The sequence below is a fragment of the Cydia splendana genome, chromosome 19 (assembly GCF_910591565.1).
Source record: "Cydia splendana chromosome 19, ilCydSple1.2, whole genome shotgun sequence".
NCBI lineage: Eukaryota > Metazoa > Arthropoda > Insecta > Lepidoptera > Tortricidae > Cydia > Cydia splendana.
Window position 1 is genome coordinate 13,274,510 of NC_085978.1, and position 24,070 is coordinate 13,298,579.

Consider the following 24,070-nt stretch of genomic DNA (forward strand, 5'->3'; position numbering starts at 1 on the left):
GTAGTTTATTAAACTGTACCATTATAAATTATAATACTATAAAAACAGTGCTAGGATCAAAGTCTCTCGTTGCGGTTTACACGCACACAGTATAGCGTTTTACACGGCGCCCGCCGCACACAATGATAAAAAACCTCGTCGTCGCCGTTGAAAATGTGCGGAGCCGACCGACACACGTCCTGCCTCTACAAGCTCTGCCGCGGCACTGAGCTGGCGCAGCGCGCGTCATCGGTAATATAGAGTAGTTTTTAAAAAATTGCCAAAAAATTATAGTAGAATTTCATAAACACTAATGTATACCAACAGTATAAGCAAACGTTGCAGATTGCTTGAGTATGAAAATGACTTCGATATTAAGTAGATTTTCGTAAGAATTGACACTTGTTTCGGAGAGAAAATCGAGTTCGTTTTACTTTGATTTTCTCTTTCTCAAAGGTATGTAGGAAAAATATAGTTTGATATGCCTAAAGTACAGGGTATTAGTAATACAAAATAGCCAGGTTTAGCAGAGTAAAATTCTCAACATTTCCAAATAAGAGCTCGCCATTCAGTGCTTCACGGGGTTTTTCGGAAACGACCATCAGAAAAAAAATCATTACTAATTTAATAAGTCCTTTTTCTAATATTTACAACGATATTTATAAAGATAAGAAGACGCTTTTACTGGAACAAGTACTCATTGTTTCTAATAATGAGCGCAAAGTCCTGAATTTCGTCGACTAGTATCATCAATTTTGCATTATTTCGACTTTTCTTGTAAGAGCGCTCTTAACAGCAACAGTAAAAGCAAGCATGTAAGTCCAGCGGCTTAACGTTGTGCCGTTGTAGATAAGTTTGACTATAGTAGGTATGCATAATTGTTACCTGTTAATACCTACTGACGATGTGGTAGTCGATGCCTCGCTTCATGGAGGCGACAGCGAACTTGGAGCACAGGATCATCCCTTTGGTGGTCACGTCCAGCGTTCGGCTCAGTTTCTCAGTTGTTACCTGTTAATGTTCACGATGTGGCCATCGATGCCTCGCTTCTTCACGGACGCGACAGCGAACTTGGAGTACAGGATCACCCCTTTGGTGTTCACGTCCAGCGTCCGGATCAGTTTCTGAGTAATTGTGAGTATTGTTACCTGTTAATGTTGACGATGTGGCCGTCGATGCCTCGCTTTTTCATGGAGGCGACAGCAAACTTAGAGCACAGGATCACCCCTTTGGTGTTCACGTCTAGCGTTCGGATCAGCTTTTCCGCGCTCACGACGTCTTTGCCCACGTCTGTGAACAATAGTTATTTGTGCAACAAGAGATCAAAGTTTGATATTTCTTCGAGTGCTTATTTTGAGTCCCGTGCAAGCGAAAGATTCTATAATTTAGAATCTTGAGCGTAGTAAGGGATTCAAAAGCGCACGAGATGTAAATAACTTTGATCTCGTGTAGTACACAAAAATTTTCACCCTAAGCAGTGAGAACATACCTAGAGGGACAGAGATAATAGAACCCAAGTATATCGAACTTGTATTAGACCCCGCATGTTGAAATTACATTTGACTATAAAGGTCACTTGAATGTCATTTTGTCTCACTCAGTGAGCAAAATCGCATTTTGCTCACTATTTTTAAGAAGCAAAGTACCTACCCTTGTTCGAGCTTCTGAGGTGAAATAGTTATTTGTACAACAAGAGATCAAAGTTTGATATTTCTTCGAGTGCTTATTTTGAATCCCGTGCAAGCGAAAGATTCTATAATAGATTCACGAGCGTAGCGAGTGAATCTAATTTAGAATCTTGAGCGTAGTAAGGGATTCAAAAGCGCACGAGATGTAAATAACTTTGATCTCGTGTAGTACACAAAATTTTTCACCCTAAGCAATGAGAACATACCTAGAGGGACAGAGATAATAGAACCCAAGTATATCGAACTTGTATTAGACCCCGCATGTTGAAATGACATTTGACTATAAAGGTCACTTGAATGTCATTTTGTCTCACTCAGTGAGCAAAATCGCATTTTGCTCACTGAGTTAGACACACTCAGTGAGCAAAATGCGATTTTGCTCACTGAGTGAGACAAAATAACACAGTGAGCAAAATCGCATTTTGCTCACTGTTTTTAAGAAGCAAAGTACCCTTGTTCGTGCTGCTGAGGTGAAAAAATATTTCATCCATTCCAATTTAACTTTGATAGTTTTTGACATTGATGCTGCTAGTTTTTTTCACAGAGGATTTTTATTTTATTTATAAAATAGCTAAACGAACTTTAAAGAAATGTACAACATTACGCCATTCCGGAAAACCGTTAGTAAGGTATATTTGTTATTCGTTTACCTACCTATCGGTTAATTAAGTTCTTTTTTCTTGTATATTCTAAGTGTCTGAAAAAATAAAATCGCATGGAAGTGACTGTATCAAAAATGAGAATAGCCAAGTAATCCTGTACCTACTCGTTTGGGCACTCACCAGTGACTTGCCCAGGGAACATGACCCCAGCACAGCTGACGAGGACGCTCACGCCCCCAAACTTGTCAATCCAGCAAAACAGCTCTTCGAGGCGCTTGTGGTCCGTCACATCCACCTGCTTCGGGATCACGTTCTTCAGAGATTCGGGCTTCAACAGCGGACTCAGGTACTATCAAATAAATTGCAGTTAGATGTAAATAATAAAGATTCCAAAAAATATATCTATCGGCTGATTTAAGCTCGGCAGTAGCTGTCACTACCGCCTACCCCTTCACTACTAAATTAATTTTTAACAAGCAGAAACGTCTGCGAACGATGCTATTAAGCTTAGAATCAATTTAAAAGTGGAAGTTTTACTGTAAGTTTTCCGCTTTTAAATCCGAATACTACCAGTTCATTAATGCAGACTCACATCAGCGATAGCATTCTCTGAGACTATGTCGACAGCGACGACCCTCAGACCCGCCTCGGCCAAAGCAGCAGCAGTCACAGCACCGATGCCTGACCCAGCACCAGTCACTACCGCTGTCTAACCCACCATACTGCCAGTTCACGACAAAGATTCACATCGGTGATAGCATTCTCTGGGGATATGTCGACAGCGGCGACCCTGAGACCCGCCTCGACCAAAGCAGCCGCAGTCACAGCACCGATGCCTGACCCAGCACCAGTCACTACCGCTGTCTAACCCACCATACTGCCAGTTCATCGATAACGATTCACATCGGTGATAGCATTCTCTGGGGATATGTCGACAGCGGTGACCCTGAGACCCGCCTCGGCCAAAGCAGCCGCAGTCACAGCACCGATGCCTGACCCAGCACCAGTCACTACCGCGGTCTAACCCACCATACTGCCAGTTCATCGATAAAGACTCACATCGGTGATAGCGTTCTCACTGGCTATATCGACAGCGACGACCCTCAGACCCGCCTCGGCCAAAGCCGCCGCAGTAGCAGTACCGATGCCTGACCCAGCACCAGTCACTACCGCGGTCTAACCCACGATACTGCCATTTCATCGATAAAGACTCACATCGGTGATAGCGTTCTCACTGGCTATGTCGACAGCGACGACCCTCAGACCCGCCTCGGCCAAAGCAGCCGCAGTAGCAGCACCGATGCCTGACCCAGCACCAGTCACAATCGCGGTCTGTCCCACCCATCGCTCCATGGTACAAGTTCCTGCAATATACAAACTTAGCAATAGGTATGGCTTTGGCTACCCAAACTAGATTTAAAGGGAGTTGAATATTCTATACAATTCCATATTTTAAACAGCAGTGCGCGCGCTCGCTTACCTATTTTACCTAAGTCTTATTACCCACTGCTCGCGACCATTGCTACTGCATTTGGTCATGGAACGATACATATTTGCCGTGACTTATTTTTCAAAAGTGTTTTTTTAATAAAAAGACACGTCAAGATTGTTTACCTTTTTTCTAATGCTAAAAAAACGAGCTATAGCGGACACCCAATGAAAATTAGGATTAGAATAGGATTTTTTATCTATTTATGGTTTTAGCTATGTTGGTGGTGCAATACCTACTCACTAATCTCACTATTAAATGTCCAATATAAAGTTACCCCAAAATGGTTAAGCAATTAAATTATTTGATTGTATGTGCCTAAGTAGGTAGGTACCTCAAAATATTTTAGGTAACCACAGTCTCCCAACACACACTACACACTAATTTCAATGATTTGCTTTATATGAGCTACAACAGGCCATGCAATGCCTCAAGAAGTGAGTTCACTGTCTGCTTATGTTTTTCCCCGATATGTGTAAACATTTTTCTAGAGAAACTACATATACTTACATCTGAATTTTCCTCGGCATTCATTGCAAACACAGACTCCCTCTCAAAAGATCCCCCATTTTTAATTCATAGCCATTATTACTGTGCAAATCAGGTATTAGATGAGAGCCTTGCCTAGAATGCCTAGTTTCCACGGCAGAACATTATTGTTAATCTAAAATCTTAGAAGTGGGTAGCTAGTAGCTACTTAGGTTAAATCTGAATAATTACTATAATTAGTGTAGCATGTGTGACTTTGATGGTTAGTGGCGCAAATCGTCCTATTTATTCGCTGGATCTTGGAGTAGGTAGTCTGTGACTGGAACTAACCTATTACCATAACAATAAATGCGTTGGTCTGCCTATTTAATGAGAATTCGGTACGCTTCAGATATAATCGTTAATAGACCGACCGCTTAAATGAGTCCTCGCCTGCGCGGTACGGGGGCGACGGGGTAGCGGGGATGGGTAACTAAGGGTGGCGGGGAAGGTGCGGGCGCCGTACGCTTGCCGCCCGCCACCCCTAGTCGTCCTACCCCGTCGCCCCCGTACCGCGCAGGCGAGGACTCATTTAAGCATCATCATCTGAGGCAGCCGCGGGTGGGCCTTAGCCTGGTCAAGCAAGTCTCTCCAGTCCGATCTGTTTGTGGCCTTCCTTCTCCAACTTTTCACTCCTAAGATCCTGTCCTGGTATACGCCATCCATCAACCATCTGAGCTTGAGCCTGCCTTTACCTCTGCGGCCCTCCGGTCGGCCTTCTAGAAGGCGCTTGGGTACTCTGGCCTCGTCCATTCGTATCACGTGCCCTGCCCATCGCAGGCGTCCGATCTTTATGGTCTTAATGACGTTAGGCTCATTATACATTTGGTATAGCCCGTGGTTATAACGCGTTCGCCATATCTCATCCTCCATCACAGCTCCGAAAATGCGTCTTAGTATTTTACGCTCAAATACCAACAAGGAATTCTCGTCTTTTTTGCTCAGCACCCAACATTCAGAACCGTAGGTTGGTATGGGCCTGCTTAGTAAGTTACTAAGGCCCATACTCATTTAAGCGGTCGGTCTATAATCCGTACAAAAACTTTGAGACTAATCTACGATACAAAAATCTCAGCATATTTCAAGTTCTGGTGACCAGGGTTCCACGAGGAATTGAGGGAACTCCTCAAATCTTGATGTATTCAGATCTTACAACCCTTGAAACTTGAAACGTACCTGAAGCGCAAAACTGTTTAGTGACATGTCTGTTTGGCCAGACAGGAACGAGTCTTGCAGATTGCTTCGTCACACTTAACAAAAACAAAAACAAAAAAGAAAGAAAAGCTGACTTTAAAATTATAAAATAAAATACTACCTATCTCTTTTATATGCGTTAGCAACTGATTTGTTTGAAGTCGGTGCCAAGCCAAATAATAACACTAGGTACTGATCAATACCCAGATTCAAATGCAGATTCAGATCGTTTAATACGGTGTAAACGAACATGTCAAAAACATAAAAATAAAAACACACACACAGCTAAAACTAATTTGACCTAAACTATACACGCGTTAATTGTCTAAAAGAAGAAAAAAATAAAAAGCATTACACAATATAACGACAAAATGAATTCTTTTAAATAATTATATTAATTAAAATGTCCATAAAATGAATTAACATTGTAAAAGGCTTTATCAATTAAGTACTTTTTGAGTTTATGGACAAACATCATGAGAAGTTGCCTCTTTGATTTCCGGGCTCAAGCTATTGTATATTTTTACACCTACTACTTACCCTCAATGAGTTGGTTGAGTTGACACCCCAACCACCCCCCAGGAACTACTGGACAGCTTTGTTTCTTTCTTATCGAACCGCACCAGAGTTGGCATTCGGTTCCACAGTGTGTTGACTTTCAGATTTTGTATGGCACCGACTTCAAACATAAGTACCTACCTATCACTTGCTAACGCATATAAAAGGAATAATATTTTATTTTATTTTTAACTGTCGGGGTTTGTTTGGAGTTTAATTTTATTGATAGAAATATGTATCTAGGTACTTATAATTATTACATTAGGTACCTACCTGTACCTAGGTACCTTTAAACTGCACCCAGGATATATTCTCTAGAACTCAGGCACTAGGGACACTAAAACACTAAAACACGACAGAGTGCACTAAAGATAAATTATTTATCTAAGCAAAAACCAGAATGCGTTATTTTTTGCACAAGGTCATCAAGTGACCTTTAAAATTATCTCTTTCGTCAGAAATAAACTAAGAATATATATTTATTACATATATTTGTATAATATACAGGTTGGCCAAAAAATAAGTGCATTCCCATTGCCAGGGAGGTTTTGGGATTTGGCTGTTTCATACATTTTGGCTGGTCCATTTTCTATGGGAGGGTAATTATTTTTTTGCGATTTCTGGGTTGGTCCCATGTCCCAAAAGTTGCTCTGTATAATCCCAAAAGCTCCCTGGCAACGGGAATGCACTTATTTTTTGGCCACCCTGTATAATATTTAAAACATGCGCATTCAAATGTGATGTATACTCACTTAGTTTATATCGGTATACAATTATACATATCAAATATAAATTATTTTTACTGCACTGAATGTACTTATAAGCCCAGGATTTGCGGCCCACGGCCGTACACAGAGTAACTCAGCCATTGTGGTTTTTCCTTGTTGAAAATCAATGGAAAATCCATACCTATTGCTATTGATGTATAAAATACCTATCTTTACTTTCCTTATGAGCATATCACACACATCAACACATTCAGGGCCAAGAACCCGACTGTCGGGTACCTACACTGTTCGTGGCGACTACGCGCTACATACGGCGAAACCGTGACTACGCGCTACGAGCGTAACCCGTAGCACTTAGTGGCAATGAATATGTTAAAAAATGTAATACAGACTCTACGTGTTGCTTTCTACTAACCTACGCCATTTCTACTAGGAACGTCATTATACAGTTTACCTACACATAATATCACAAACCCTCAATGATGCGTTAAAAAACCGGAAATTACTGCCAGGTTAAAAATAACTCGTGTTGTCATAGCAAATTTCTCATCAGTGAAAATGCTATTATTGCCTAACAATACCGTCGATATTGATGGACATTCAATTTCCGAACATCTCTAAAACACAAAGGAATTCACTCGTGTATTTATTTTTCTGTCTGTCACAGTCAATTCGTCCCGAAAAAACTGAGCGATTTGTTTACACATCCGTAAAGGGGCCCACTGATGTCCACCGGACGATATCGGCCTGTGAGTTAGAAGTAAAATTTGACAGCTCCGAACAACTGACAGGCTGATATCGTCCGGTGAACTGGTAATCAGTGGGCCCCTTAAGGGATGACTAACGTTAGACCGGGCCGTGTCATGGCCGGAGCTTCCGGCTCATCTTTTCTATGGAAAGCATCACGTGATCACCTGTCATGTCATAGAAAAGTAAGCGCCGGAAGCTCCGGCCCGGACACGGCCCGGTTTAACGCGAGTCATCCGTAAGTCGGAGACCCAAAGACGGACGTGTAACTGGACGTCCACTTTTCATAATCATCCTTAAATTAGGTAGTTTCATATCGTATCTCTCACACTGTTCATTCACCTTTTGGTAACAAATGAAATACAAATTAATTTGTAAACATATATATTGATTCAATAGTCAATAAAGCATTCAAGGCACTTGGTTTTATCTTAAGATCGTGCAAGAACCTCAAAAGATTAAAATCAATTAAAATTGTCTACTGTGCATTTGTAAGAAGCCATTTAGAATATGCCTCTCAGGTTTGGAACCCCTGTTATGACATCTATATTTCAAAAATTGAAAGAATCCAAAAAAAGTTTATTCGTTTTCTGAGATTTAAATTCATAAATTCCAAAACAAAGTTATAATCAGCATTGTGCCATACTTCATCTTCTACCTCTCTACATCCGGCGTAATATATCTGACGTAATTTATATTATGAAAATTGCTCAGAACTATGTAGACTGTCCTGATCTATTAGCAAAATTGATGCTCTCAGTCCCCTCACGCATATCTTGTCGCACCAAAAAAACGTTCCATATTCCCTTTGTTCGTAGTAAATACAGGAAAAACTCCTTTCTTCTAAGCGCTTCTAAGGTAACAGCACCAGTCATGGGACATTTAAGAGGAAATTTGGAGTATTTGTGATATTTCCCTGATACATGTAAATGGTCTACCGCTTAGCGTGTTACAAGATGAATGTCCCATCCGTCTTTCATGTTTCAGGTGTGTTGTATCAAAGATACTGCAAGGAGTTTCCACATACTTAACAAATTAAAACTATGTTTTTTTTCTCCAGTCACGGACACCAAAGCTCCAGTAATGGAACCCCATGGACGTGGATCCGATAATGGGCCCCCTATAATGGACATTGCTCTATCAGTATAAAATATTGAAATAGGGAATAAGTTATAGCAAAAAAATCAATTTTTGGTATAAGCTTTTATCGCTGAATGTATTTTTCTTTCCACCGACAATTATTATTGTTTAGACCCATCGAGACAATTCTAATATACCCAAACACAATTAGTTAGCGTTTATCGCAGAGTTCCCATGGCCACCTCCTGTCTCTATCATCAGATCAGGTCCATGTTATCATTATATTGCATTATCATCCGATTTGCATACTTAATTACGTATACAAAATTTCAACTCAATCGGAAATCGGAAAGTGGGTCAAATTCAGCTACCAAGATTTGACCCACACTAACTAACAGGGCAAGTTAAATAAAAGTTTGAAAAAACGATATTAATTTATCCGAAGTCCGAGCATACCTCCTGGTTGACATATTTCGTAATCTACATTTTACTTCTCTATTGTTTAAACATGAAATTATGGCATGGCAAGCATCATTATGTAAATTGTCCCATTATAGGAGGTATGCAGTTTTACAGCTCCTATAATGGGATTGGGCCAAATACCACTATTTTTTTTACATCTGTGGAGTCACAACATAGTGTGTTGTATACCTTATCTCATGATAAATGCAATTAACAAAACACATTCTAGTTTTCATCAAGTATTAATTAATTAAAATTTAATAAATTAACTCGCCTCTTTTAGCGAAGTTGTTAAGAATTCTTAGTGCTATTTTTTTCAGGGACACGACAACTTTTGGATTGACGCCAATTTCTTAAAAAGTGACCGAATTTAATAAAAATGCAAACTGAAACAGCTCTAGGACTCTTATTTATGATAAAATATAGCCAGTGTTTATAAACTACTTTTAGATACTTATTTTAGAGTATTTGTGTTTTTTTGTCCCATTACCGGTTCCACGTCCATTATACGGTATACTACTATAGGTCTTTCAATCAGCTTTGCAAACATCATGATTTCATCGATCTGTTCTGTGATAGCTTTAGTTATATACGCAAACTAATGAGCCAAGACTTCTCCCACTGTTAACACTTATGTACCTACTTCTGTCTTTTTGTTTTAATTATTAGTATTTCTCTTTTGTTCTTCTCATCCACTGTGTAAATCTATTCTCCATGTTAAGCATGATAAGCAAAATATAATTGTAAGTAAGTATTATTTATTAAATTTGTAAGTTCGCACACTATATACTTTATACAGTTTCTACCTATGGAAACTTGTAATTGGCTTACTGTTTCTATGTTATTACCTAACTTGTTACTCAAGCTGTAAGTTTTCCTAATAAATAAAATAAAAATAAAATATTTTGTTCCACTTTGATGCAATATGGTTTTAAGCCAGCCGCTGTTTCATTGTTCTTCGTTTATTGTTTAGTACCTTATCTCATGGAGAGGGCTGATAGTCAACTCCAATATCTGAAAAAAATATTTTCATTGATAAACTTTCTGGGTTCAGTCATAGACATATTAAAGTAGACTGCGCTCTCGCCTCCCAAAAACGTGCCTGGCGATAGCTCGAGGGAGACCTCTGTCCCTTTTTTTCTTTAGGGCAACTATCAAGATCAAGTGACAATATAAAGAAGGTTGCCACAGTTTAACAATACATGCTACTATTTAATTGACAAGCGTGGTATATATATATGACCTACGTCTGGTCGCGGTCGGTTATCGGGTCAACATCCTCTCTCACGAGGCGGCCCATTATGCGACCCATTTCTGTATCCATCAGGTCGAGAGGAGACTGTAACACAAGATATGGGGGGTTGTCTTACATTGACGTTGGGAGGCGAAGACACAGCATAAATCAAGGCATCGACGACATCTTGCGTGCGCAGTTTAGGCGTGGTAGAGTACGCCTGGTCGGCTATGGGGCCGATGTCCTCTCTCACCAGGCGGCCCATATCCGTATCCACCAGGCCAGGGGAGAGACTCTGTAAAAGTATAGTGTAATGCTGGCTTAATTGTACCGATTTAGAAGGATGACTCACGTTAGATCGGGCCGTGCCGGGCCGGAGCTTCCGGGGCATCTGTCATAGAAACCAGTCACCTGTCATGTCATAGAAAAGTAAGCGCCGGAAGCTTCGGCCCGGACACGGCCCGGTCTAACGTGAGTCATCCTTTAATTGTAATACCGATTTAGTAAAATGGCAGTGGAGCAGACGGCCTAGAAATGACAATCGTACATAGACAAACGCTAAACAAACGGAAAAAATGTATCGGGAAAAGTCACGTGACTGTGTATTTCTATACATTATCTAAGTTTCCATTGGCATAAACAATTATATATACGTATATAGTGTTTTATATGAACGATTTTCATCTTGGCTAGGCCCCTTGAGAGCCTTTAAGTGACCACATCACAATATAACGTCGGGTGACAACCAAAACTCACTAATTACTACTACAAGTTCAGACCCATAGTAAACCGTTATAGTAACAAAGCAAGGTTGATTTTTAATTAGTAATTAGTGAGTTTTGTTTGTCATCTGACGAATTAATATCAATAGCTAGGTACACTGTTACAATTGCCATTGATTTTTATCAGGCGTTTCCACTTCGTACTAACTCGTTTAGGGAGTTACGGAGGCCTAGAAGATGACTCACGTTACACCGGGCCGTGTCCGGGCCGGAGCTTCCGGCGCATCGTTTTCTATGGAAAGCATCATGTGATCGCCTGTCATGTACAATAAGCATGAACAATAAGCGCCGGATGCTCCGGCCCGGACACGGCCCGGCCTAACGCGAGTCATCCTTTAATCCGAGTCTGCGGCAACAGCGCTTGGTCATCAGGTACAAGTAGGCCACTGTTATCGACCGTATATTTGATATATTAAGGACTTACTGTGGTCTTAATCCGGGCCTTTGCATGTGCCAGTTCGTCGTTCAGCGCGGTGCAGAAGGCGGTGATAGCGTGTTTGGTCATCGGGTATAAGTTGGCCAATGGTATGGATGGGACGTAGTGCCCTGCTACGCTGAAAAGTTAAGATAGCTTTAAAGTCTCCGCCATTGAGCCAGCATGAATGAGTTGTTAGGTTACGTTATTTTTAATATTTATCAATTTTACCAATTATTTATTTTCAATAGTCTTATTTAGTTAATGATTTATGGTTTACACTAGTAACATTTATGGTTTATTTCTGGCAACATCGCTATAACGTGATTGGTTGATGTCTTGGCGGGCGAATAATATCGTTCAGCGATTGGTTGACGTCATCGATATCACGCGATGTCGTCCACCAATCGCGAGGCTCTATTTTCCCGCCATATTGGCAACGGTTCTTGGTCGGGAGTTGATCAAACAGTGCATTCTGTTTGGAGCGTTCGTGGAAATAGGTAGCTTATTCGGAGTGACGTGCTCACGGCTGTGGGTAGCCTAGGTTGCCTAGGCTTGCTAGCTAGCTAAGTTAATTAATTGATGTGTAAATGAATGTTGAGTTTAAGTGTCTAGAGTAATAAAGTAAATGGATGTTGAGTTTAAGCGTCTAGAGTATTAAACAAGTGAATGTAATCAAGTAGTTTGAATAAACATTCCTAATCTAACCGTTTGGAGTTTTCCTTTGTTCCGGTGCCTAGTAGTTGGTCGTTCATATTTCAGAAGTGACAAGAACAGTTAAAACGTAAGTACACGCCCCAATAGTATGCTATTTTTGTGCGAAGTGATTTGAAGTGAACGTTATTTATTTAAAAGTTAACGATAAAGTTTAAGTATTACCTAGTGATGTTAGTTTAAAATCTCAACCGTGGTTATTGCTATAATATACCGTTAACAGTTTAAATTTAACAAACGATTTCTTTGTTAATGCTATTTAGTGTTCATATCATTTTACGATAGAAAGTGGGTAGTATTTTCGTTCGATTACTTATTTTATCGATTGAAATTAAGCCTAGTGATACTATACCTTATTTATATAGCTGAAGTTACAGTAGTTAATACATCAATCGGGTTCGAATCCCGGACAACAATGGAACAGATTAAATTGTAATCCAGTGAACGTAACGCCTTTCTATATTTAATAGCATTGTTGGAGCAAAGAACTTGTGTAACGTAATGATATTTCAAGTAAGTCGTGTTGTGATTTATTTATATGAACCGTTATTGCTTTGATCATTCGTTTCCTTGATTAATGGGATCTTTTACCTTAAACTTAGTAGTTTGCTTCCTTATGTCTAGCTATAAGATTCTAAAATCCTCTGACGTGAGATTTCAGACTATGTCAGAGCCGCCAGACCGACGAAGGCTCGTGACTCCGAGACGAAGAGATGCACACTCGAACGCGAGCCGGAGCCGTAGTCGCCTGCAAAGCCGAAGCAACAGTCGACACCGGCCGGATCGGGACGTGGATCTGGGACGCGAGCGACTACGGATGCTGGAGGAAGAAGTACGGCGTGAGCGCAACCGCGTACGTGCTGCCGAAGACCTACGTGAATCATCGCGGCGCGCCAGCTCACCTCAAGCGGCCAGCCGTCATCGAAGCATCCCCGTGTCAGCGAGGGGCCAGGATGAGGAGCGTCGAGCTGAGCGCGGATCACGACAGCCTGACACCGAAGAACGGATTAACAGGTCACGTAGCCCTTCCTTTTCAAATAATTATTTACTCGATATATTTAAAAATCTGCGAGACGGTCTAGCATCGTTGCCCGTGAACCAAGGCGCACCCCAACCATTACAGAAAATCGATCATAAGAATATATTGCCAAATTTTGATCCTTCATCAAAAAATCAGAGGATGGATATATGGTTGAAGAAGGTGAACGAGTGCGCCTCGGTATACGGGTGAGATGAAAGAACAACTACGCATTTTGCTATGCAGAAACTTCAAGGTTTGGCCAAAACATGGTATGAGAGTCTGAATAGTATTTTGTTTACATGGGCCGAGTGGCAAGATAAGTTGTTGAGTGTTTTCCCATGTGAACAAAACTATGGCCAGACCTTGGAGGATATGATTAGGAGGAAGAGTAGGTACAATGAGTCCATAGAGGTGTACTATTATGAGAAGTTGAGTCTGGTGAATCGATGCGAGATAGTAGATGCCCGCGCAGCTGAGTGCATAATACATGGTATTACGGACAAGACACTTAAATCCGGGGCTTTGGCACTACGTTGTACCCATCCCGACCAGCTCTTACAATATTTGATCAGTAATAGGGATTATAATCAAACCAACCAATCTGATCGATCGAATGTTAGGAATAGGAATTTCGATACGTCATAAGTCATAAGTTATTTATTTGCGAAAGATAGGGTATACATAGGATGTTACATCAGTCAGTCAAAACACAGCAAATCCTAAATCTGATAGATAGCAATAGATCAACCAACGGTACAGGGTGTTACAACTGCAAAGAAAGGGGTCATAGTTTCCTGCACTGCCCTAAGCCGCTGCTTAAATGTGCGCGATGTAATAAAATCGGCCACACTGTGGAGAAATGTTTCTCTAAGTCAGATGACAAAGTGCAAGCAAATACTAACGGTACAGTGCAGAAAACTATGCGAATTAAGGACAGCGTAGACATGGTGGACTCTCCAGGCTCTAAATATTATAAAGATATCAAAGTCGACAGTGCTGAGTTGAGGGCGTTCATAGATTTCGGAAGTGACGCTACGCTCATAAGGGAAACAACTGCTAGTAGATTAGGTCTGTCACATAATATTCCTCAGATCTTGAAGGGATTTGGTAATGGTTTAGTCCAATCGCTAGGGAATCTAAGTCTCGATATGAACGTCGATGGGGTAGAAGCTAAGGTACCTTTCAAGGTTGTGAGTGATCATTGGCTAGAGGTCCCTGTTCTTGTGGGACAGTCGTTCACAGAACAGGCGCATGTATTGGTATGTAAGAGTTGTAATAAATTGCAATTCTTTGATGTAGGGAAGGAACTGCCTACTTCAGAGCTTGTTGATAATAGCGATGCCTTGTTGATGTTTTACCCAACTAGGACAATTGAAATTTATGGAACTGCTTCTGTCATGGTACAAGCTAAGCCGGCTTTCAACGGCGAGGTTCTTTTGAAAAATTGTGTAGCAGGAAAGCCGAACGAGCAGTATTTCATTAGCGGCGGGTTTCATCGAGCGGTAAATGGACACATTAATGTACTTGTCGTGCCATGTTCAGAATCTTGTCGCATCCCGGCTAAGCTTATCTTCTGTCGTGCAGAAATTGTCAACGTTGTGAAGCGGGTAGGTAGTGGATGTTCCGCAGGGTGAGACTCATATTCGGCAGGCGCTAGATGGAAGTCAGGTGAACGTGGGCAGAGGTGTACCAGCTGACGTAAGACGGAACCTGATGGAGCTGTTGGCGAAATATCAGCATTGTTTTGCTACTTTCTTGAGAGACCTAGGCTGTACAGGCATCACTGAAATGAGTATAGAACTTAATAGTCAGCGTCCAGTCGTTTATCGTCCATACAGGTTGTCACACCACGAACGGGAGAAAGTGCGGTCGATGATTGGAGATATGTTAGACGCCTGTGTGATTCGAGAATCGACTTCAGATTACGCGAGTCCTATTCTACTTGTGCGTAAAAAGGATGGTTCCTCAAGGTTGTGCGTTGACTACCGTATGCTTAATTCGGTAACCATTAAAGAGCGGTACCCAATGCCCATTATTGAGTCAATCTTGTTTCATAATTCTTGATCTCGCTTCTGGCTATTACCAGGTGCCGATCTCTGAGCAGAGCAAACATCTGACGTCATTCGTTACGCCGGACGGCCAATACGAATTCAATCGTTATGCCGTTCGGCCTAGCGAATGCTCCGGCAGTTTTTCAACGAATGATAAACACGATACTTGGTCCGGCGCGATTTAGTAAGGCGACCGCGTACATTGATGATGTACTCATTTTTGGAAAGGACTTTGCTCAGTGTCCAGAACGCCTTGAAGAAGTGCTGCAAATGTTTGAACAGGCGAATCTGACATTGAATCTGTCGAAATAAGAGTTTTTGTGTGAGGTTGATTATCTTGGCTACGAAATTAGCGCTAGTGGTATCCGGCCCGGTGAAAAGAAGATTTTGACCGTAGTCAATTTCCCTCGTCCCCAGAATGTTCATAATGTGAGACTGTTCCTAGGCCTAGCCAGTTACTTTCGCAAATTTATAGAGAATTTTGCTCAAATTTCTTCCCCTCTTAGCAAGCTATTGAAAAAGGACGCCGTCTGGCAGTGGGGTGACGAACAGGAACGAGCATTTGAGTCTAAAGTCGATTTTGGTTAATAGGCTGGTTCTTGCTATTTACGATCCTTCTGCAACGAACGCAAGGTATTGAGAACTTTCACCCAGTGGCATTTTAGTCGGCAAACTTCTCCCGAGGAGAAAAACTTCCACTCTTACGAGTTGGAAACACTAGCGGTAGTGTGTTCCCTTCGTAAGTTTATAGTCTATTTACTTGGGAAGGAATTTAATATTATAACCGACTGCAGTGCATTGCGATCCACATTTTCAAAGCGTGATCTGATACCAAGAATAGCACGCTGGTAGCTAACCCTTCAGGAATTTGATTGTACTGTCGAGTATAGGGCTGGAGTAAAAATGAGTCGCGTTGACGCGTTATCTCGAAATCCGGTTGAGCCGTCAGAATGTCTCGAGGATCAGTTTCCGGTGGTAATGGGTATTCGTAGCGAAGATTGGCTTCACACGCTGCAGTTAGGCGATTCTGAGTGGAGCAGAATAATTGACATTCTGAAAAGTGATCTAGACGAAAAGGGATTAGAATATATCAAACAGAATTTTGTCCTTAAAGATAATCGCTTGTTTCGCTATTTGGATGGGGATAAGGACAAGATCAGGTGGGCGGTACCGAAGGGCGCAAGATGGCAGGTGTGTAAACTCAATCATGACGAAATTGGACATTTTGGGATTGAGAAGACCTTAGAACGAATCAAAAGTAACTATTGGTTCCCCAAAATGTCCAGGTTCATCAATAAATACGTGGGTGCCTGTATTGAATATGCGTATACAAAGAACAATTTAGGCGCTCCCGAAGGGTTACTGCAACCTATTGCAAAGGTAGAGATCCCCTTTCACACCCTTCATGTGGATCACCTTGGACCCTTTGTAAAGTCGTTAAGGGGTTTTACTCATTTGTTGGTGGTTGTTGATAGTTTTACCAAGTTCTGTTTTCTCAGACCTGTCAGAAACACAAATGCCCAAAATGCGATTAAGGTTCTAGAAGACATTTTTAGCATATTTAGAAACCCTGACCGGCTCGTTAGTGACAGAGGTAGTTGTTTTACCTCGCACACGTTCAAACGGTTTTGCTTATATAAAGGAATAAAACATGTTTTAAATGCGGTCGCTAGCCCCAGGTCTAATGGCCAAGTTGAGCGGTATAACCGCACAGTGTTAGACTATCTCAAGGCACTAAGCGTTAAACGTGGCGAGAAAAGTTGGGATACGCATTTGGGACGCATTCAATGGGGTCTGAATAACACCCTTCAGAAAACTATAGGTAGAAAGCCGTCGGAAGTGATGTTCGGAACTCTTATGAATAGCGAAATTAACCCCATGCTCAATGACGTCGTTTTCGATAGCCGTGAAAATGATTTGTGTGAAATACGTAACAGTGTTAAGGCTAGGATAGATCAGGAGCAGGCTAAACAAAGAGAGTTATGATTTGGGAAGGACACCTTCACGTATATATAATGAGGGAGATATCGTTAAAATAACAAAAACTTGTTTCAATAATAACGGACAGAGCAAGAAATTAATGCCTTCTTTTATAGGGCCATACCGTGTGAGTAAGGTCTTAGGCAATGACCGCTATGTTGTAGCTCCAATACCTGGATTAGTCGATACAGAAAATAGGCGGTCAACGACCGTAGCTGCTGACCGCATGAAGCCGTGGATACACGTGACCGCTCTAGAAGTTAATGAAAAAAAACTAATGATGATCTTGAGAGCGATGATGGAAACGATTCGAGTTAGAACATAGATATTATTATGGATATCATATTTGTTAGGATATTTTATCCAGATTGATTTGCTACAGAATGTTTTTTCGTTGTTTCAGATCAAGTACGCGAGAATCGATCGGTTCGCGGCTTGGTGCAATAAGTGTCGAATAAAGTCCTTCGACTGCCATTACGAGCATTAATCGATCGGCTCGGACGGGCGTCGATAGGCATCCTGAAAGGCATCGATCGTTCAGGAGGTTAGGGAACCCTGATTAATCGATCGTTCAGGGGATATAGGTATTCTGATTAATCGATCGTTCAGAATACTCGTTTGATGTAAATAATGTATTTCACGACATAATCGATCGGTCGTGATTTTGATGTTCCCATGGCCCAATCAATCGATCGTTTGGGTTCACTAGATTCGATATTCAATCGATTGTTCATAGAATTTGTTATTTAAATTAAAATCTTATACTTATTCCGATAATCCGTAAACGCACTGCCTCCCTCATGCGCCGAGTACGTGACAGTTCCAACAGTCTGCTTCAGCTCGTTCCTGGGGATACTGCTGGTACACTCTGGAGGCACTGGAATGACCTGCATATGGGATCCAGAGGCATAGTGTATAATTTAATGTAAATATGTATGTAGATTTTAATTTAATTTTAATGTAATTTTTGTTTATTGTAATTTTTGTTGACATGTTTTTAAGTTTATTTTCAATTTTAATTTTTATATGATAATATTTTAATCTTAATAATTTTAATTTTTAATATTTTGTATGGGTATATTTTTTTTGCCTGAAATAAATTTGATTGATTGATCGATTGATTACTTGGATTATGTATGTAGCTTATAGTTTATTTTGGTACATGATAGCTTCGTAAATTATGCAGTTTATGATTAAATTTAATTTGGGTTAACTATAATGTTAACTAGAGTAGTGTTAAAATTTACTAATAAAATAACTATTATTATTTTACATGTTGTATGTTAAATATTACTTGATAGATCAATGTCTGCATTTGCATTGTAATGTAAAAGTTATAAATGAATAATTAAAATGTTAAGCATAATTAAGGCTAATTTGTTTAATAAGTTTGTTTTAAATAGTCAAGATAGCAGATTGTTAGGTTGCTTAGGTTACCACCTGGTGTCGTGTGCGGGACGCACACGATGTCAGGACAGCCGATTGTTAGGTTACGTTATTTTTAATATTTATCAATTTTACCAATTATTTATTTTCAATAGTCTTATTTAGTTAATGATTTATGGTTTACACTAGTAACATTTATGGTTTATTTCTGGCAACATCGCTATAACGTGATTGGTTGATGTCTTGGCGGGCGAATAATATCGTTCAGCGATTGGTTGACGTCATCGATATCACGCGATGTCGTCCACCAATCGCGAGGCTCTATTTTCCCGCCATATTGGCAACGGTTCTTGGTCGGGAGTTGATCAAACCGTGCATTCTGTTTGGAGCGTTCGTGGAAATAGGTAGCTTATTCGGAGTGACGTGCTCACGGCTGTGGGTAGCCTAGGTTGCCTAGGCTTGCTAGCTAGCTAAGTTAATTAATTGATGTGTAAATGAATGTTGAGTTTAAGTGTCTAGAGTAATAAAGTAAATGGATGTTGAGTTTAAGCGTCTAGAGTATTAAACAAGTGAATGTAATCAAGTAGTTTGAATAAACATTCCTAATCTAACCGTTTGGAGTTTTCCTTTGTTCCGGTGCCTAGTAGTTGGTCGTTCATAGAGTACAGTAAAGCCCTTTCCCCCGTGTCAATGTCCGAAATTCTGTTTATACCTAGTCTTTCGATTGGTAACTGGCCCCGAGCCGCTAATCCTTTGTCTACCTATTGTTAAGTAAAACCGCACGTGCCTCTACAGTCTACCTGTAAAAAAAGGGTCGTGTAATTCTCTACGGTTACTGAATGCTGGCGAGTCGAACCAGTCTAAAATGTGTCATCCAGATGCGTAACAAAGGCGCGTTATCGGAGAGCGCACCTGCACTGGTTGTTTGAGCATTGGACTAGTCCGCGCTCAGGTGCCAATTAGAATAATTAAGACCCTTTTTTGCAGGTAAGTAGCACGTGCGGTTTTACTTAACAATAGACAAAGGATTAGCAGTTCGGGGCCAGTTACAAATCTACAGACTATACCAACCTGTTGACATGAATAATGTGTCCTTCCACTCCTCGTTTCTTCATGGAGGCGACGGCGTAGCGTGAGCACAGTACATAGCCGGTGATGTTTACGTCAATAATTTGCTGGACTTGTGAATTTTGTAGCGGGTTACTGTTACTGGTGGCCTCTGAAAAATGGAGGGTTGATATTTTAACCCGTGGAGCGCCCTATTGTTACATGTGTTCCATACTACTGTGATACTGGGGCGCTCCACGGGTTAAGGAACAACAATTCAACAACAAGTATTAGTGGCATATTCAGAAGGGTACCATTTATTACGCAAGTAGGTAATTACCTACGATTTAAGTAAGTACCTGAAGATCTTTGGAATATGCTGCTAAATAAATATCTATCTCTGGTGGACTACACAGTGCCTAATTACCGCTATGGGTACATTAACAGAATATGGATACAACATCCGTTATCTGATCTGTTATCTGACCGACACGGCTGTGTACCTATGTGAGATTGTTGCTTTTATAGTCTTGGTTGACGAATCTTTTAGCTTTAAGATTCAATGTAATATGTGTGAAACCTAATGTAGGTATTTGTGAATATTTGAGTTGTGTTTGTCTACAAAAAAATAGATAGGGCTTATTTCGTTTTGCGCGTTGTATACCTATCATCGAACTATTTTTAAGTTTCATATGCCACATGGCAGAATGCAGTGTTTAACACATTCACTGCCCCCAACGCACATGTGCGTTCAGCGTCATATAAGTTTGTTCCTAGGCCACGCCCCCTGGCAGTGAATGCGTTAAGTGCATGTTACAGTAATAACATATACTAATCTATGTGCATGACATTCATGCGCTGTATGTCTTGTATGTTATCTTTTATGTTCATGTGAATAAAATTCATTCAGGTATATAACTGACCGGTGATATGCCCGCTGAGCAACAACGCCGCATTGTTGACGAGCATGTCCACGCCGCCGTGCTCGGTCTCCACGCGCTCGAACGCCGCCGCGATCTCCCCCGGCTTACCCACGTCGCACCGCACGGCGTAGATCTTGCCGGCACCGGTCACGTCGGCTTGCAGTTTCTAAAGAAACAATTACGTGAAGAATCATTAATTCAGCTATACCTGACCGGTGATATGCCCGCTGAGTAACAACGCCGCATTGTTGAGAGAGAGAATGAATTGCTTCTGTTGCTCTTAGGGGTATGGCCTTCGAGCAACACGGAAGGGAGGCGGCATTCGCACTATTTCTCCTCTGCCGAGGTACAAGATTAGCGCGTCAATCTAATCTAGCGCGGGTAATAAAACTAGTTGCACTTGGATTTTTCACTAGACCGAGTCTAGACGCGCGCGTGAACACTGCTGCACAAAAATGCCTGTTTGCTCGGTTTTTTGTTGTAAAAAGAGGTCGGGGACATCAAATTTACAAAAAGAAAGTATTACATTTCACATGTAATATTTTTTTTTACATATCATACGTTTAATTACATTCAAACACAATTATTATATTTTAGTCTCATGTAATTGTTGGATTTATCGATTTTGCTCGCTCAGTACAAATTGCGGATCGGTTGAGCGACAAATCCGACTTCTCATCTCTCAGAATACAATAACATACTTCAACGAAAATGTGTTAGTGTGCGTGTTGTGACACTTGTCACTCGTCCGTACACAAAAAGAGATCGAGGTTTGCAAGATTCTTACATCTCATCTCTTAGATTCTCACATTCTTAGATCTCTTACATACAGATTGGAATTTGTATGTAAGAGTGTGAGAAGTGCGACTGTGTGCACCTTTCCCCCCGCGAAAAATGGCAGAAAGATTTGTACGGTGAGATATCGCTTGGGCCCCTCCCTTCCGATGTGTCGGAAGCCGGTGTTGCTCGAAGGGTATGGCACACTGCGTCCGATTGCGGGACGTCGCTATAATACGCGCATACGATTGTCAAAGTGCCTTTACTCTTAAGTGTTGGTAAATGAAGCTCACTGGGACTCGAGTTCGATTCCTGGTAAAGGGCATTCATTTGTGTGTTAAAGGGCATTCATTACCGACATTTGTTTTTGAGTAGGTAATGGATGTTTTCTATGTTGTGGGTACTTGACGATGATATATCTTGACGATGATATATCACTATCACTACACCTACACACTCATAAAACAAAGTCCCCCGCCGCGACTGTCTGTTTGTGTGTATGTAATATGTTCGCGATAAACTCAATAGGTAAATACTGAACGGATTTTCATGCGGTTTTCACTCAGCAATAGTGAGCCGTAGTAAGCCGGGGCGGGTCGCTAGTATACATATATAACTACAACACAAACCTTATCGACCATACTGTAGGACTAGGCTAATAAGTAATTTATGTAAGATTGTTCCATAAGATTTATTAACAAATAAACTTGAAAAAACATCGTGTACTGACCTGAACTAGTCCTTCCCTCCTGGCGAGCCCCACCACGCGCAGCCCCTCGTTGGCAAGCCGGACGCAGACCGCAGCCCCGATGCCCGCGCTCGCGCCCGTCACCACCGCAGTCTTGCCGACCCAACGCTCCATAATTGACTGTAGGATCTTTAATAGATATAAAAAACAACTTGTTATAACTTATAAGCTAACTAAAGCCTTAAAGTAAACATTAAAATTACATAAAACTAAAAAAAGGGGAAAGAATCAAACTACAACTAAAGTTATAAATAAAAAACTGGCTCCAGCTCGGTGCCTTGTGGTAAGGTGCCAAGAAGGCTGGCGGCATTACCGCGTGGAATGAACGCACTTCTTATATCTTATTCTTACCTATATTATGAACACTCGAGGTATCTACCTACAAACCCTGTTATCAATGTTGTACTTAGTTCATTAAAAATAAGGATTGGCAAAGTGTGGGTTCCTTACGATAAATAATTTTGCCAACCCTTGGGTAAGGCCGGATTTAAAGGGGCCCACTGATTATCAGTTCGCCGGACTATATCAGCCTGTCAATTAAACGCAAAATTTGACAGCTACGAACAACAACTACAGGCCGATATCGTCCGGCGAACTGGTAATCAGTGGGCCCTTTAAGAGCACTTTTTATTTTTGCTCAGTGTGCCAAAAAATATCATAAATAATAAATACAAAAAAAATTGTGTAAGGTATTCCGATACCCCATAAAGTAATCACTTTATTGTTTGCACTGAGAAATATCAACAACATTGCAAATATAACACTTTAAATTCTCGCATTTTGTACACATAATTAATGTCATTAACGGGTCTAACGCGATTAAATTTCATAATTTTTATCTTTTTTCCGACGTTACAGGCAAGGTGTGGTCACAGAAGACTGACGTCCCAGCAAATTGCCAATGGAGATATTAATAAACAACGCCAAACTACCCGATATTAGTTTATATAAATGTTCAGGGTAGACAAAAAAATTGAACAAAAACAAAACAAAAACGGGAACTTAGATCACATGACATTAATTAATATAATTCTATGTGCGAGACAATATGAAATTAAGAGGCCCGTCCTGACCGCGTGTCTTCACATTAAAACTACTCGCTGTAACTTGTATTAAATATATTTTAGCTCCATTAAAACTTAGGTAGAACATTTTTACATCTTGACAACTAAATCTCTTTACGGTAAACGTATAGTGCTCGACATGCCAATGCCCAATAGATGACACCTTGCTGTCAACTCTATTCACACAATTACTTAAGTTTCAAGATGACATGTATTGGGACCGCATCGAGCACCAGTACGTTTACCTTATTAATATTGTATTTTTTTTAGAATTGCAACGTTGATAAAGAGTTTGGAAATATTACTTAAGTACTTACTGATAAACCTTTTGTTGATAGGATGCACCACTCGCCGTTCGCGTGATTGTGTGAATGGCCGGTTCGAATAAGTAAATACACTCGTTTTGATAGTTCGAGCGATTTATTGATACTGACTTACAGGATAATTCGAACGTAGGTACACTAGTAGAAGAGCCGGCCGCAAATTTTCTAACCGACTTGATACCACGATGAAATGCACAATAGTTTCCCATTAAAAGTGATGCTAAGTCCGAATTCGATAGTCTGCCACGGCGGAACTTGCCGAAAGTACGAAAAAGAAGGCCACTTCCGGTGCGAAAAAGGGGGCTGATTTAACCCATCTGATACCGAAATAATAGTTATGGCAGCAGTTAGAAATTTACATGTAGACACAGAAAAGCGAAGTCTGCCAGTATTTTTTATGCCGGAAGTGCTTGGCAGACGCTCTCAAAGGTGGCCACCGGAACCCCTAATTTAACCCATCTGATACCACCATGAAACCAATTCCAGTCGGTAGGTATGAACCCTCATGTCAGGAATATATAAGTCTGCCAAGGTTTTTCCTGCCGAAACA

The 24,070-nt window shown here is 40.9% G+C and overlaps 2 protein-coding genes across 4 annotated transcripts; both read right to left on the reverse strand.

Annotated features, from left to right (window-relative positions):
• Positions 1-898: 898 nt before the first annotated feature.
• On the reverse strand, positions 899-4,240 carry LOC134800034 (farnesol dehydrogenase-like). 3 transcript variants are annotated; one of them, XM_063772480.1, is made up of 4 exons: positions 3,884-3,906; positions 3,485-3,633; positions 2,450-2,618; positions 899-1,269 (listed from the first exon to the last, which is right to left on the reverse strand). In XM_063772480.1, exons 2-4 carry the CDS (start codon positions 3,620-3,622, stop codon positions 1,124-1,126), a joined length of 453 nt encoding a protein of 150 aa, XP_063628550.1. In that variant the 5' UTR covers positions 3,623-3,633; positions 3,884-3,906; the 3' UTR covers positions 899-1,123. The 3 variants fall into 3 exon arrangements, with proteins under 3 accessions (XP_063628550.1, XP_063628549.1, XP_063628548.1); XM_063772479.1 differs by lacking the exon at positions 3,884-3,906 and adding an exon at positions 3,750-3,861; XM_063772478.1 differs by lacking the exon at positions 3,884-3,906 and adding an exon at positions 4,093-4,240 and having other exon boundaries at positions 914-1,269.
• Positions 4,241-8,164: 3,924 nt separating this feature from the next.
• Positions 8,165-22,297, reverse strand: LOC134799803 (farnesol dehydrogenase-like). Its single transcript, XM_063772209.1, has 6 exons — positions 22,116-22,297; positions 20,609-20,774; positions 19,710-19,857; positions 11,496-11,625; positions 10,426-10,584; positions 8,165-10,069 (listed from the first exon to the last, which is right to left on the reverse strand). The coding sequence occupies exons 1-6, from the start codon at positions 22,245-22,247 to the stop codon at positions 10,025-10,027; spliced, it is 780 nt and encodes a 259-aa protein (XP_063628279.1). The 5' UTR covers positions 22,248-22,297; the 3' UTR covers positions 8,165-10,024.
• Between the last annotated feature and the right edge of the window lie 1,773 nt (positions 22,298-24,070).

What these genes read in the sequence shown, in the direction of transcription:
- LOC134800034 (XM_063772480.1), bottom strand. Translation starts at nt 3,622, where the DNA reads ATGGAGCGATGGGTGGGACAGACCGCGATTGTGACTGGTGCTGGGTCA. An exon ending in GTGAGAACGCTATCACCGAT is followed by an intron (nt 2,619 to 3,484) that starts GTGAGTCTTTAT and finishes TTTATTTGATAG; the next exon opens with TACCTGAGTCCGCTGTTGAA. An exon ending in GTTCCCTGGGCAAGTCACTG is followed by an intron (nt 1,270 to 2,449) that starts GTGAGTGCCCAA and finishes TATTGTTCACAG; the next exon opens with ACGTGGGCAAAGACGTCGTG.
- LOC134799803 (XM_063772209.1), bottom strand. Translation starts at nt 22,247, where the DNA reads ATGGAGCGTTGGGTCGGCAAGACTGCGGTGGTGACGGGCGCGAGCGCG. An exon ending in GCTCAGCGGGCATATCACCG is followed by an intron (nt 19,858 to 20,608) that starts GTCAGTTATATA and finishes TCCATTTTTCAG; the next exon opens with AGGCCACCAGTAACAGTAAC. An exon ending in CTTCGCCTCCCAACGTCAAT is followed by an intron (nt 10,070 to 10,425) that starts GTAAGACAACCC and finishes TATTTTTTTCAG; the next exon opens with ATATTGGAGTTGACTATCAG.